This window comes from Ceratocystis lukuohia, assembly GCF_044167205.1.
Source record: "Ceratocystis lukuohia strain C4212 chromosome Unknown Supercontig2_pilon, whole genome shotgun sequence".
In the NCBI taxonomy this organism is placed as follows: domain Eukaryota; kingdom Fungi; phylum Ascomycota; class Sordariomycetes; order Microascales; family Ceratocystidaceae; genus Ceratocystis; species Ceratocystis lukuohia.
This window is the reverse complement of record NW_027263521.1, coordinates 3555316-3567777: the sequence shown is the minus strand read 5'-3', so window position 1 is coordinate 3567777 and position 12462 is coordinate 3555316. Positions and strand designations below refer to the sequence as shown.

Below are 12462 nucleotides of genomic sequence, written 5' to 3'. Positions count from 1 at the left end.
CACAGTCTAGCCCATCAAGAAGGTCTAGCGAGAAGCAAACGGAATAGTAAGCCCAGAATCGTGTGCTAAGGTAAGCTTAGTGTCGGTGAAAAGAGGAAGAGGCGGGAAAGATTCCTCTGATGTCTAGGAGGTCTAGGCCTAGCTAAGAAGGGTCCAGATCCGTGTACAAACTTGACAGCATGAAAGAGGCAGGTAGTGTGGAGAGAGGAGTGAGAAGATAAAAAGAGAGAAAGGGACTAAAGAGCTGCAGAGAAAAGAAGCGGGTAGGTTATGATCTGCGGCAGAGAGAATGATTCAAGAGGGCGAGAACAATGCGACAGGAAAATGGGGAAGAAATGGAGATGACAACGAATAGTAATAAAAGCGAGTACTATATGGTATGAGAAGAAGAGAAAAGAATGATGATGGCTGCGAGAAGCCAAAAAAGTAAAGACGGCGGATGGCTGGATCACAGGCTTGGGACGTGGAAATCACAGCATGTGCTTATTCGGGCTGAGGGATTGGATAGGAGGTCAACAAGCTTTCTTAACAGTAGGCCGGCGTGTCATATATGTATGTGTGGATGTGTGCGCATGCAACAAAGAGTTGCAGTGTGCTTGCAAACAAAGTTGTTTCTGACAGATATCTCGATCTTAGACGAGAACTAAGATAAGAGCTACAACTCTTAAGCATCTTCGCATCTCTGTCTGTCCATATTGTTTGTTTGCCGTTGTCTTTGGCGGCTTGGTGACTGATCGCCTTAACTCTTACATGAGAGCCAACGCCTTGTTGCTATTATCGTTGCTGTACGGAAAAGGGAGTAAGGGGAGGAGAGGAGGGGTTACAATTTACCATTATCAAGGCTGTAGAAACTATAGAAAGCGCCTCTCTTTGCCGTGATATCGTGGCTATTGTAGACAAGGAAGAGGAAAAGAAAAACTCTTTAGTTGACGCAAGCATGGTCTAGTTCTAGCCTGGCCAATGCTTTATTTGTTTTGTATTCTTCCAACGCTGTGTGAAATCGCCGCTTTTGCTATTATATACTGACACAGTAGCAAACACTACTAATAGTGCTTAAAATGTTCACAGCCCAAGGAGGCTCTATTGTTCCAACGCTGTTAGTAGCCATATTTAGTGCTTAACCCTGAAATAGCTGTTGCTCTTTACCTGCGAGTCCTCTACTAGCCGTCTATAAAAATAGCACAACTAATAAGAAAGGGCTAGTCAAGGACCAACAAGGCCCAAGCATACATTCATACACTTAACGTAATGTAATTACTCCTTTCGGCCATGTCCTTGCTTTCCACCTGTCGAGACAAGTGCTCCCATTAGCCATATTCTTTGTACACGCTCTTGGCTTGGCAGGGTCGTCTCTAGCTCTCGAGACTCCTTTCTGCTCTAGTTCACTCGTAGCCCTACACACATTATTCTGCTTCGTATAACACATGCGCGCCCTTTGCCATGTCACAATCCTACAATATCAAATCCTCAGAAACCTAGCCACCATCCACCATCGCCCAATCGCTCCCCCCTGATGCATCTATTTAATCCTCTTCTCTCTGTCACTCCCCTCACCCCGCCAAATTCCAGAGGGAACAATTAAAGTCTTTTCTCCTCAATGTCTTCTTAACCATGGTGAAATTCAAGATTAAGCGTTCTCGTATAAAGGTCCTAGCCTAAGGTAAAAACCATCGTCCACTTTCACTGTCGTCTCTTCTGGGACTAGCCCTAAACAGCCCTTCCTTTAGCCCCCATTTCGAAAACCCAAATTGTGAGATCGTTGCACTGCCCATGTTTTGATCGCATCCAGTTGCTACGATTGTGTCCTCGATCTTTCGCATCATTAATTCACGTGACTTATAGCACCAGGGTTATTATACACTAGGGTCTCCATTATTCCGAATCCGTTTTTAAAATTCCGCCTCCGAATTTGCCGGAGTAACAGCGAAGGGCGACGGCCTTGGCTTGATATCAATTCCAATCGTAAACTTAGTTAGTGACATCAACCCACCAAAGAGCAAGGATCAACTAGGAAGGCTGACTTTTAGCCTTATCGTAGATCTTCAACTCTTCATCCATACTCTTTTTAAGATCCATAGCACATCCCCCATTAGCAAGCGCATCACTGTCCTAATCAACATGTGGTGGCCTGGAAAAAAGCAAGACAAGCCTCACGAGGCTGCACCCACGGCTCCCTCAGGCTCCTCGCCTTCGCCCGAAAACGCGAAGAGACTTGCCCATGAAAACCTTCCTGAAAGCTTGCAGAAGGCTGTCCGCAACACAGCCACAGAGGCTGCTTTTGACAAGGCAGTCGATGGATAGTAAGTTGAAGCTGGCGATCAGAGCCGCTCGAATGCTTGTCGCAAGAATTAATAGTTTTGTCTCTACCATATAGTGGCACGGACTCGACCGAGTCCAATGTCAGATACGCCGCCTACTTTTCGCGCATAAAAACGATTGTTAGTTCGGCACACCGCTATGTTGCCTACACCAGCGACATTGGCGAATCCTTTCGGCCTGTCGTCAGCCCCGGCATCGTGCGTGCTGCCTATGGTGTCTCGTGGATGTATCTTGTCGGCGATGTAAGCTTTGAGGGCTACAAGGCCTACTGGAGCAACCAGCGCACGCTAAACCCCGGCCTGAAAATGACGCCTACACAGCAAAAATGGACTGGCCTGCCGGAACCTGCCGCCAATGAATCAACCTCCGGCTCATCATCGACTATGGCTGCGCCTCCAGGAAAGGTAGCGCCGCTAGATGATTACCGCACCGTTATGCTGCAGCGTGCCATCTTCCAGAGTGTGGCTAGCATGGGTCTACCCGCATTTACCATCCACAGTGTGGTCAGGTATTCGGGCCAAGCAATGAAGAACGTCAAGAACAAGACTATTCGAACCTGGGGCCCTATTGGCCTGGGCCTGTCAGTCGTGCCTTTCCTGCCGGTGCTCTTCGATGAGCCCGTGGAGAACGCTGTCGAGTGGGCTTTCCATAAAGCCTTCCTAGGCGTTGGCGGCTCTTCTGCTGTTGAAGGTGCTCCGGCTACGGGCCGCGAGAAGCTCCTCAATAAAAAGCCCAAAGAGAAGGAGTTGTAAGCCGTGTACTCACTATATTTGGGGATGGGTTGTGATAGATTCTTGTGGTTTCTCGTGCCTTAGATTTACCATAAACTAAACTTAGACTTGACACAAGATTAGAGACATGATCTACAATTAACCCTAGTAGATAAGAACCCTAGAAAGTGCGACGATGATTTTCGTCATCATAGCACCGCCTAGTTTCGATTCTTTGCCTTGCGTTACGACTTATTATTAATGTTGATACGATCTATACTCCACCTGTTCTCTTTCGCTTTCGTCATCGTGTGCTAACTGCAAGGGACCCGAATTACTAAAGTATAGAGCTCGAATCTTCAGCCCGATAACATTAAGGCTCTGCTATACAAAAAGAACCTTCTAGATTTCCCCATTTCTAGCCTACAGCTTTAAAACTCGCATGTGAACACACCCGAACGACTTACCACAACGCCGCATTACGTTTCTCCCATATTAGCTCCAGTTTACGACACTTACTGCTGCCTGGCATATTTGCTATTAAATACTTCCAATTGTCATATTTCTCTGCTGTTTATAAACCGACCGACCAACCGATCGACCGACCGCCTTGCTACTCTATCAAAATGGCTTCTTCCAAAGCTTCTAGTGCAATGAGCACTAATACTGGCAACGATACCTCCTACGTCAATATGAAAGACCATGAAGCTTCGCTCGTCGGCACTCACTGCGAGCTGTCAGAATGCAACAAACTCGACTTCCTCCCGTTCCTTTGCCAAAGTTGTCGGCACACCTACTGCCTCGACCACCGAACTGAAACTGCCCATAGATGCGCTAATGAGGGCGACTGGGCCCGTCGCCGTCGCGACGCTGCTCTTGCACGTCCGGCCGCTGGGGGTGGTGCTAAGCTGCGTGATAAAGTCGACTCGGAGCGGCCCTGTGCTCGGCCTAATTGCAAGATGGTTATTGGGACAGCGCTAACTACTGGGGTCCATTGCCAAGACTGCCTGCGCGATTACTGTCTTGCCCATCGTTTACAGGAAGACCATGACTGTAAAAATCTGCCACCACTTGGTGGAAAGGCATTTTCACTACGCCTCCATCAGCAACAGGCTATACAAAAAAAGAATGCTCTCCTTGAAAAGTTTAAGGCATGGGCTGGCGAGAAAAAGGTGGCTGCCGGACGAGCTCTCCCTAAGGCCAAGCCTAGCACGGCATCGCAACGCTTGGTGGCTGTCAATGCCCTAAAGAAGTCCGCCAAAGGCGACGAAAAGCTGGCGTCGGAAAAGCGAGTCTATTTGTACGTTGAAGCAGAAGCTGAAACAGCCAAAGCCAAATTCCCCAAGGGCGCATTCTTCTACAGCAAAGACTGGGTTGTGGGAAGGCTGCTGGATGCAGCTGCAAAGAGCCTACAGATCGAAAACATCAACCACCAGTCGTCCAACGAACAAGACAGATTACGGGTGTTTCACGTCGAGGGCGGTCGCTTGCTTGAGTTTAATGAGAAGATTGGCGCAGCTCTTGTCAGTGGCAATACAGTTGTACTGCTAAGAGGTGTTGGGCCCCCTCCAGATCTCATCGGGTTTGATTGATCGGGAAGATCGTCTTGTATGTATTGTAGATAATGTGTTTGTTCCTGCCCAACTGTTGCTTACTGCATTACTTTTTGCATCAGCGAAGTAGCCATCCCTAATTGCGTTGCTCCCTTGCCTTGGAGTAAGAGATAGTGTCATTTGTCATGTGTTGCCTCTCGAATATTACTAATCAATATTGGCATCTCACCCTAGCTGTTATTGTGACTTGTAGATGTTTCAGCCCACACTACATGCATGGATGTTGAATTTTCGAATTTTCGGGAAATATAATGTCACGTGACTTCGCGTGGATGAGATGTCACGTCATCTAGCTTATCTCCAATTCCGCTGTGTACTTGACGCGAACACTGTTCCTGCTTTATGCGTCATACTCTAAAATGCCTCCACATGTTACGCGAAAGCGGCTCCGCGAAGAGGACGATGAGTCTACAATAAAAGCGGCTCGACCAGGCCGGAGAAAGGCTACCCTTTATGATGGCCTAGACGCAGTTTCAATTCCAAATATAGGCCCACCGCTGCAGACGCTTTTCAACAAGAGTGGCCAAGACCAGGATGATGAAAGTGATATGTCGTCTTCCGGATCTGAGGAAGAAGGCGACTTTGAAGATGTCCCATTGGCCAAGCGCCGGAAAGTCGAGCTATCGGCTAAGTCTGAGTCTGGAGATGACAACGACGACGATGCTTCTAGCTCCAGCGAGGATGACATGGTCTTCGAAGACGTCCCTGTCCCTATGCCGGACTTTGATTGCGCACCTGCTCCAACTGGAGATCTAGAGCTCACACTGCGCAAAGACACGCGCATATCTATGACGAATAATAGTCAGAAAAAAGGCCCAACGAAACGTGCGCGGCGAGCTCGAATTCTCACACACTGCATGCATGTGCAGTTTCTATTGTGGCATAACACGGTACGCAATGCATGGATTTGCGATCTAGAAGTCCAAGCTATTATGATATCGCATATACCCCCACGCCTATGGGACGATATTGACCGATGGCTTCTAGCTAGTGGTCTCGACAAAAAAGAGCCTGAACGTTTATCAAGAAAGAATGCTAAGGGAAAAGGAAAACCCGCCACCGCCGCCGCAGCTGCTCTTGAAGAAGCTGTGGCGACTGATCCGAGCCGTGATCCGTTATATAGACTAATGGATACTTTGGTCGGCTGGTGGAAACAGCGTTTTCAAGTCACACAGCCAGGCCTTCGCAAGCGGGGGTACATGGAACTCGAGCGGCTGGACAGCCTGGATAAAGACTGGGCAAAGGACCCCTATAATAGCAAAAAGTTTGGCGAACGCATCGAGAATATTGAGGAATTCAGGATTTGCGCCCAGACCTTGAAGGGAAGTCGTGACGTTGGGGCTCAATTATTCACTGCTTTGATTCGCGGCTTGGGGATGGAAGCCCGACTCGTTGCAAACCTGCAGCCCCTTGGTTTTGGCTGGAATAGACTTGAAGAAGCCGAGCCTGAAGCCGAGCCTGAAGCCGAGCCTAAAACACCTAATCAACTTAATCCCGAAGAGATGGCAGTAAGACCAAGACCAGGGGCCAAAAAGCCGAAGGTGAAGTCAAAAGTCAAAGCAAGAAATAACACTACGAAGAAAACGACTACGAAAAAAACGACTACGAGCACAGCTGGAAAGCGGAATCCTTCTCGCCGAGCTAAGAGTTTGCGGACTATTGCAGACTCAGAGGACGATTCCGAGGACCAAGACGACCATGAAGAAGATGATCTCACTATGGAGTTTGACGATAGCGACGAAGATTCGGTTGTAAATGTCGATCTGTCAGTCTCCCAAACCCCTCGCTCTTCTCAGAAACACGATATCGACCTTGAATTTCCGATATACTGGACTGAGGTCCTTTCACCCATCACCAATAGGTACATCCCTGTAGATGCTACGGTTAAAAAAGCCATCGGATCTACTAGAGAATTAATCGAATTGCTTGAGCCTCGAGGGGGGAAGGCCGATAAAGCACGCCAAATAATGGCTTATGTCATTGGGCATTCTGCTGATGGCACTGCTAAAGATGTCACGGTGCGTTATCTGCGCAAGCAGATGTTCCCGGGTCGCACAAAGGGCTATCGCTTGGGCATTGAGAAAATTGCCGTCCGGAATCGCCACGGCAAGGTTAAACGCTACGATTACTTTGACTGGTTTGGAAAAGTAATGGCATGTTTTGCAAGGCAAGATGGGAGCAAAAAGTATCCGATCACTAATGCTGAATTACAAGAAGACTCAACGGACTTGCAACCAGCTAAGCCCGAGAAAAAGGAGGTCAAGGAAGGCGAGGAGACTCTGCAGTATTTTAAAACCTCACCAGAGTTCGTTCTGGAACGACATCTCAAACGCGAAGAAGCTCTATTACCTGATGCAGAGATTGTTCGTTATTTCAAGACAAAAGTCAAGGGCAAGGTTAATGAGGAGCCGATTTACCGACGCAGTGATGTTGTTAATGTCAAGAGTGCGGAGACATGGCATAAGCAGGGTCGAGCGCCAAAATCGGGTGAGATTCCGCTTAAGCGTGTTCCCTATCGCGCTGCCACAAATAATAGAAGACGAGAACTTGCAGAGGCCGAGGCAGCGACAGGCCAAAAGGCCCTGCAGGGTCTTTACAGCATGGAGCAGACAGACTGGATTATTCCCGACCCCATTCAAAACGGCGTGATTCCTAAAAACAACTATGGGTAAGTTATAACGGATGGAAATACCTTACGGATCAGGCTATTCTAAAACTAACATGTTGCCTGCTAGAAACATTGATCTCTTTGCTGCCCACATGTGTCCCCAAGGCGCTGTTCATGTCCCCTATCGGGGTGCTATGCGTGCCTGCAAAAAGCTTGGCTATGACTATGCGGAGGCTGTTGTTGACTTTGAGTTTGGTCACCGTATGGCCGTGCCTGTCATCCAGGGCGTCGTATGTGCCGAGGAATATTATGACGCTGTAATGGAGCAAGTGCGCATAGACGAGGCTGAGCGCCAGCGCAAAGAGGATGAGAAACGACGCAAGAATTCATTGGCTATGTGGCGGAAGCTGCTCAAAGGTCTGCGTATCATTGAGCGGGTCAGAGCTGACTATGGTGAGGTGATGGAGGGGTTCCAGGTATTTGGCAGAAACCACCAGCGCCCAGAAGACCTACAGCGCGAAAAGGAGGAAAAGGCAAGAGCACTGGCGGATATGGGTGGCGGGTTCATTCCAGAGGGCTACGAGGAAGATATCGAGCATCAAGAAGATGGAGCTGATCAAAGGAAGGCATCTTTGCAGACGTCAAGCTTTTTCCCTGTTGTTGATGATGACGATGATGACGACGACGGCGGCTTGGTCGTGGAGGATACCCGTGTGCACGAGCCTTTGGTGCTTCCACAAACATCTCTGGGTGATGAGAGAAACGAAGGGATCTTGGACTCTGATGATGATGCTCTCTCGGAGCCTGGGTCAGATGCCGAGGTTGAGCCCAAGTTAGTGTCGAAAGCGAGAGCCAACTCTAGGGCTAAGCCAAGACCTAAGCCTGAGCCTGCATCTAGGAGAGCGACTCGGCGCTCCACTCGGAAACGTGGAGCCTAAGCCGTTGTTGTTATTGTTGCCTATCTTACAAGCATTTGGATCCAGAACAGCTTGTGCTTAAAGTTTGTGTAATTTGTGTAATCATAAAAACACTAGTGGCTAAGCTAGCCAACTCGCTCCTTTCTTTCGTTTTTTGGGAGTTCCCATTGTTACTCTGCAGCCTCATCATCAACCAATCAACATGAACCAACGCTGTCAGCCTGAGTTTCTGCTTATCTTGGGCATTTGGGGTTTTCTGGCTGCCTTATTTGCAGCCTTGTCCTTCCTCCGCGTTTCCTTTCCCTTCTTTCCTTTTTTCCTCCTCTTACCTCAACTCCAAACTTGCTCCATCTATCTAGAAACTATGATATCATCTCTCCCTACAATATATTCGTGACTATCCTCTATTTTATCTTGTCAGTGCAGCAATATTAGCCCGTGAGCCGACGTATCCTGTTGATCACACAGGCCACCCGTATTTTTCGCCCCAAATATATTCCGTCGCTATCTCGGTAGTTGGCACGACATTGACTGACCGCTTTTGTCTGTTTCTATTGAGCGCCCTGTTACTGTGAGCATCGAGCGATTTGTGTTCTTGTCACGCGCATTTGATACGGCCAGCACAACAAACCTTCATCCATGCTAATGTTGCAGTTATTTAGAGGCGAAAATTGTCATCCTTGTCGTTCGCCCGTCTGATTTGGCATCATCATCGGCCGGTGAATTATTAACGGCAACTCTTGGAAACTTGATCACGGCCGGTTGGCTTTTACTTTAATCTAGGCGTTATTGGTACTACACACGCCCATAAACATTATGCACAATATTTACACGTCTTGGTACCCGTGAAATAAAATTCATCCCGACTCTGATCCGTTAAGCTCAAACCCAACATTTGGAGTCACAGAGTGTTCATGCCGCTATGGATCTTGATCAGAAGCCAATAGAGCGTGGGGCTCATGGCGAAACTAAAGACGACTTCTACATGAACGAGATCCTAGACTACGGCGATGTCGGCCACGATATACTCTCGCTCATGGCCCAGTCCGACTCTTCTTCCGATCCAGCAGCCGACTGTGCCCAAAGAGTCACCTCTATTTTTCCCCTCATTGACACAGACTTTTTAGAGGCGATGTCTGTTCGTCATTTCTACAATACCGATGCCATCGTCAATTCTATTATAGCTGACATGGACCAAGGGAAAACGTATCCTCGACAAAAATGGCTGGTCGCTGGGGCGGAGCATAAGCCTCAAAATGCAGACGGCAATGTTCCATTCGCTCTGGAAATGCCATCGGAAGATGCTTCGCTTGAAGAGCTTGAGCTCTATCTTGAAACTCTTGAAAAACGAGTAGCCAATAGCCCCAAAGATCTTCGAGATGACAACAATTACAAACCGCTTGCGTATGTCTTTAAAAAGATACCCTCGTTATTAGCCTGATACCTTGCAGTCTCCGGACCTCGAGCTAACATAGCAATATACTGGGGTTTTACCTATTAGTCGTGCGTGCCTCAAGGAGCGATTCCGCGATCTATATACAAACTTCATCGATCAAATATTTAGAAGAAATGGGTGTCGGCTATTGCCCACCTATGCCGCGATTCTAGATCTCAAGATAAGCCCTAATCGAAAGAAAACCAAAACGCCCTCGAATCCCAAGCTAGGATCCCTAGAAAACCTGAAGCAATACAAGGCGCAGCTAAGCCAGCCAGGGCAAATACTTGCAGTTGACGAGTATACTATCGTTCTTCATATCGAAAGTGTCGAGGAACGCATTGCTAGGATTAAGGAGATCCAAGACGCTGCGGACCTGCTAGATCTCAAAGAAGGATCTGGTTTCGAGTGCGGATGCTGCTTCACACGTGTAGCGCTACGGAAGGTAGTGCACTGCAACTCTGATGAAGAGCAACATGTAGGTCCTAATAGCCGACTCAAAGTTTATTTAGTGCTAGAAAGTTGCTAATATGGACAAGCCCTTTTGCGTTGAATGTGTCCGGTCCTACGCAGAGACGCAAATTGGAATCCGGCAATGCCAACTAACCTGCATATCAATGGATGGCTGTGAGGCAATCTTTGGCAGGACGTCGTGGAGTAAATTCCTATCTCCTACCACCATTGTCGCACTGGAAAAGATTGAGCGGCAAACCGCCCTGAGCGGCCCTGGACTGGAAAACATTTTCCAGTGTCCACACTGCGAATTCATGGCTGAGTATCCCCCGATAGAAGAAGCGCCGGTATTCTTTTGCCAAAACCCAGGCTGCTCTAAAGAGAGCTGCAGAAGCTGTGGCAGAGCTGGCCACGGGTCTGATCCTTGCCAAACCGTCGCTGAGGACCTTAGGAACCCCGAGACAGCTCGTCATCTTGTGGAGGAAGCCATGAGTGATGCGCTGATTAGGAGATGCAACAAATGCCAATCCCCTTTCCTCAAGGAAGCCGGGTGCAACAAAATGACATGCTCTGTCAAGACATGCAGAAACACCCAGTGCTATGTCTGTGGCATGGACGCTGACTACTCCCATTTTTATAGGGCAGGAGAGGGCAAGAGAGCTGGACCTAAATGCCCCCTCTGGGATACCGAAGCAGAAACGACAAAGCGATATGAGAAAGCGATTGAGGAGGCCAGGAAGAGTACGCTAGAAAGCATTCTAGACCAGAATCCATTTCTAAAGAAGGATGCTCATGCCTTAGACCCGAACGCGCATCTAAGTGCTAAGAGACCAGGCAGGTCGGCTATCACTAAAAGGTATAGGCCAGTTCGCCAACCTTCACTGCGAGGTCATCCACGACCTCGCCCGCGGCTCTGGGCTCAAATCCAACAGCTCGAGCAAGAACAAAACCACCAACAAGAATTGGAACAACAGCAGCAAGTAGAACAACAACAAAACCAGCGGTTAAAACAACAGCAGGAGGAGGAGGATGAGGAGGAACAGCAACAACTAGAGCAACAGTTAGAACAACAACAACAACTGATGCGACTGCAACTGATACCGAAACAACAGCGCCAGCAACAACAACCGCCGCCATATGAGCCCCAGCCACATCTGAACTTTGAGTTCCAAACGCAGCCGGCACTACAGCAAGAGTTTCAATATCACCATCTAAATTTGCAACCAGAATTCCAATGGCAAATGGAGCTTGAACCACAATATCAGTTGCACCAGCAAGCCAACTTTTTTCAGCCTTTTTTCCCTCAGCAAATGATGCCATTCTTCGCACCTATGGATGCCCAAATTCCTCTTGATCCATATATCCCGGTTTTCCAGCCTCTTCTTCCCTCTGTCCAGACTTTCGCTCCTCAGAATAATAATGTCCTTCCTGCTCAACTGCCTTTGCCTCCCATTGACCTGGGGCCCATGAACTATGGTGCCTTAGGCCTAGGAAGAATGGTGCCAGGACAACAGCTACAAGATCATACAGCATACAATATGGCACACAAATTTGCCGGTTCCCGCACTAACCCCATCGAAATTGAAGATGAAGAATAGAAGGCTAGAAGCCCCTCAGGATGTAGGACTAGTACTTTTGGCACTACATACTCACGCACCATATAAACATCAGGCTAAATAGAAGATTGTCTTAACTGGTATTGAAATGGAGGCTATTGCAATTTGGTTGTTTTTCTAGTGACCTCAAGGCTCTGCAAGAAACAAGTCGCAAGTTATTAGCGGGTTTTGCCAAACCGCTCATGCCATTTACCCATACTAACTGCAGGCTTAGCTGCAGCCTTGTCGGGTGGCTTATCAGACGCCTGTCGAATTAATTCGATAGATTCATGTATCGTAGCAAAGGCAGTGATCCCTTGCTTTTGGGGGCTAGCACTGACATCTCTTTCCTGGTCATCGGAGTCTATACTCCTATTACGCACGGTGTGGTCTGTTGGTTGAGTGAGGATTATAGAGTTAGAGGTGTTACGCTGGCGCAAAGTGTATATGTGCTCTGGCGAACGAAGAACGGCTAAGCCGGTCGTGGGTGAGGTTTCTAGATAGAGACTAGCAGTTAAAAGAGTTAGTAGAAAGTAAGGAGAGTGGACAGGAGAACAGAGCGTGGAATCAGAAAGGCTTACGTGGGTGCATTGGGGCTATCTAGTATTGCGGCAAGTTCAGAAGGCAGTTCGAGGAGACGATAGCCATCATTATTAGGGGCATAGGTGAAAGGTATACCACCAGCACCTTGACTCGACATCTTTCGGGAGAGCTATGAGGAACGACAGGGAAAGGAGAAGGAAAAAAAAACTCCGAGCCGCCGACTACAATGAGAACAAGCAGCTGGAAGCTTAAGATGAAGTCTAGTGTGG

The 12462-nt window shown here is 48.2% G+C and overlaps 4 protein-coding genes across 4 annotated transcripts; all 4 read left to right on the top strand.

The window, feature by feature from the left end:
- Positions 1 to 2118: 2118 nt before the first annotated feature.
- HOO65_020880 (Mitochondrial fission process protein 1) lies at positions 2119 to 3071 on the top strand (the record flags this gene model as incomplete). Its single annotated transcript, XM_071006961.1, has 2 exons — positions 2119 to 2300; positions 2444 to 3071. The coding sequence occupies 2 exons, from the start codon at positions 2119 to 2121 to the stop codon at positions 3069 to 3071; spliced, it is 810 nt and encodes a 269-aa protein (XP_070861518.1).
- A 584-nt stretch (positions 3072 to 3655) lies between these two features.
- HOO65_020879 (AN1-type zinc finger protein 1) lies at positions 3656 to 4621 on the top strand (the record flags this gene model as incomplete). The annotated part of the gene is made up of 1 exon (XM_071000182.1): positions 3656 to 4621. One exon carries the CDS (start codon positions 3656 to 3658, stop codon positions 4619 to 4621), a length of 966 nt encoding a protein of 321 aa, XP_070861517.1.
- Positions 4622 to 5001: 380 nt separating this feature from the next.
- HOO65_020878 (DNA repair protein rhp42) lies at positions 5002 to 8188 on the top strand (the record flags this gene model as incomplete). The annotated part of the gene is made up of 2 exons (XM_071006381.1): positions 5002 to 7310; positions 7378 to 8188. 2 exons carry the CDS (start codon positions 5002 to 5004, stop codon positions 8186 to 8188), a joined length of 3120 nt encoding a protein of 1039 aa, XP_070861516.1.
- A 901-nt stretch (positions 8189 to 9089) lies between these two features.
- On the top strand, positions 9090 to 11653 carry HOO65_020877 (RING finger protein; the record flags this gene model as incomplete). Its single annotated transcript, XM_071006469.1, has 3 exons — positions 9090 to 9571; positions 9669 to 10080; positions 10142 to 11653. 3 exons carry the CDS (start codon positions 9090 to 9092, stop codon positions 11651 to 11653), a joined length of 2406 nt encoding a protein of 801 aa, XP_070861515.1.
- Between the last annotated feature and the right edge of the window lie 809 nt (positions 11654 to 12462).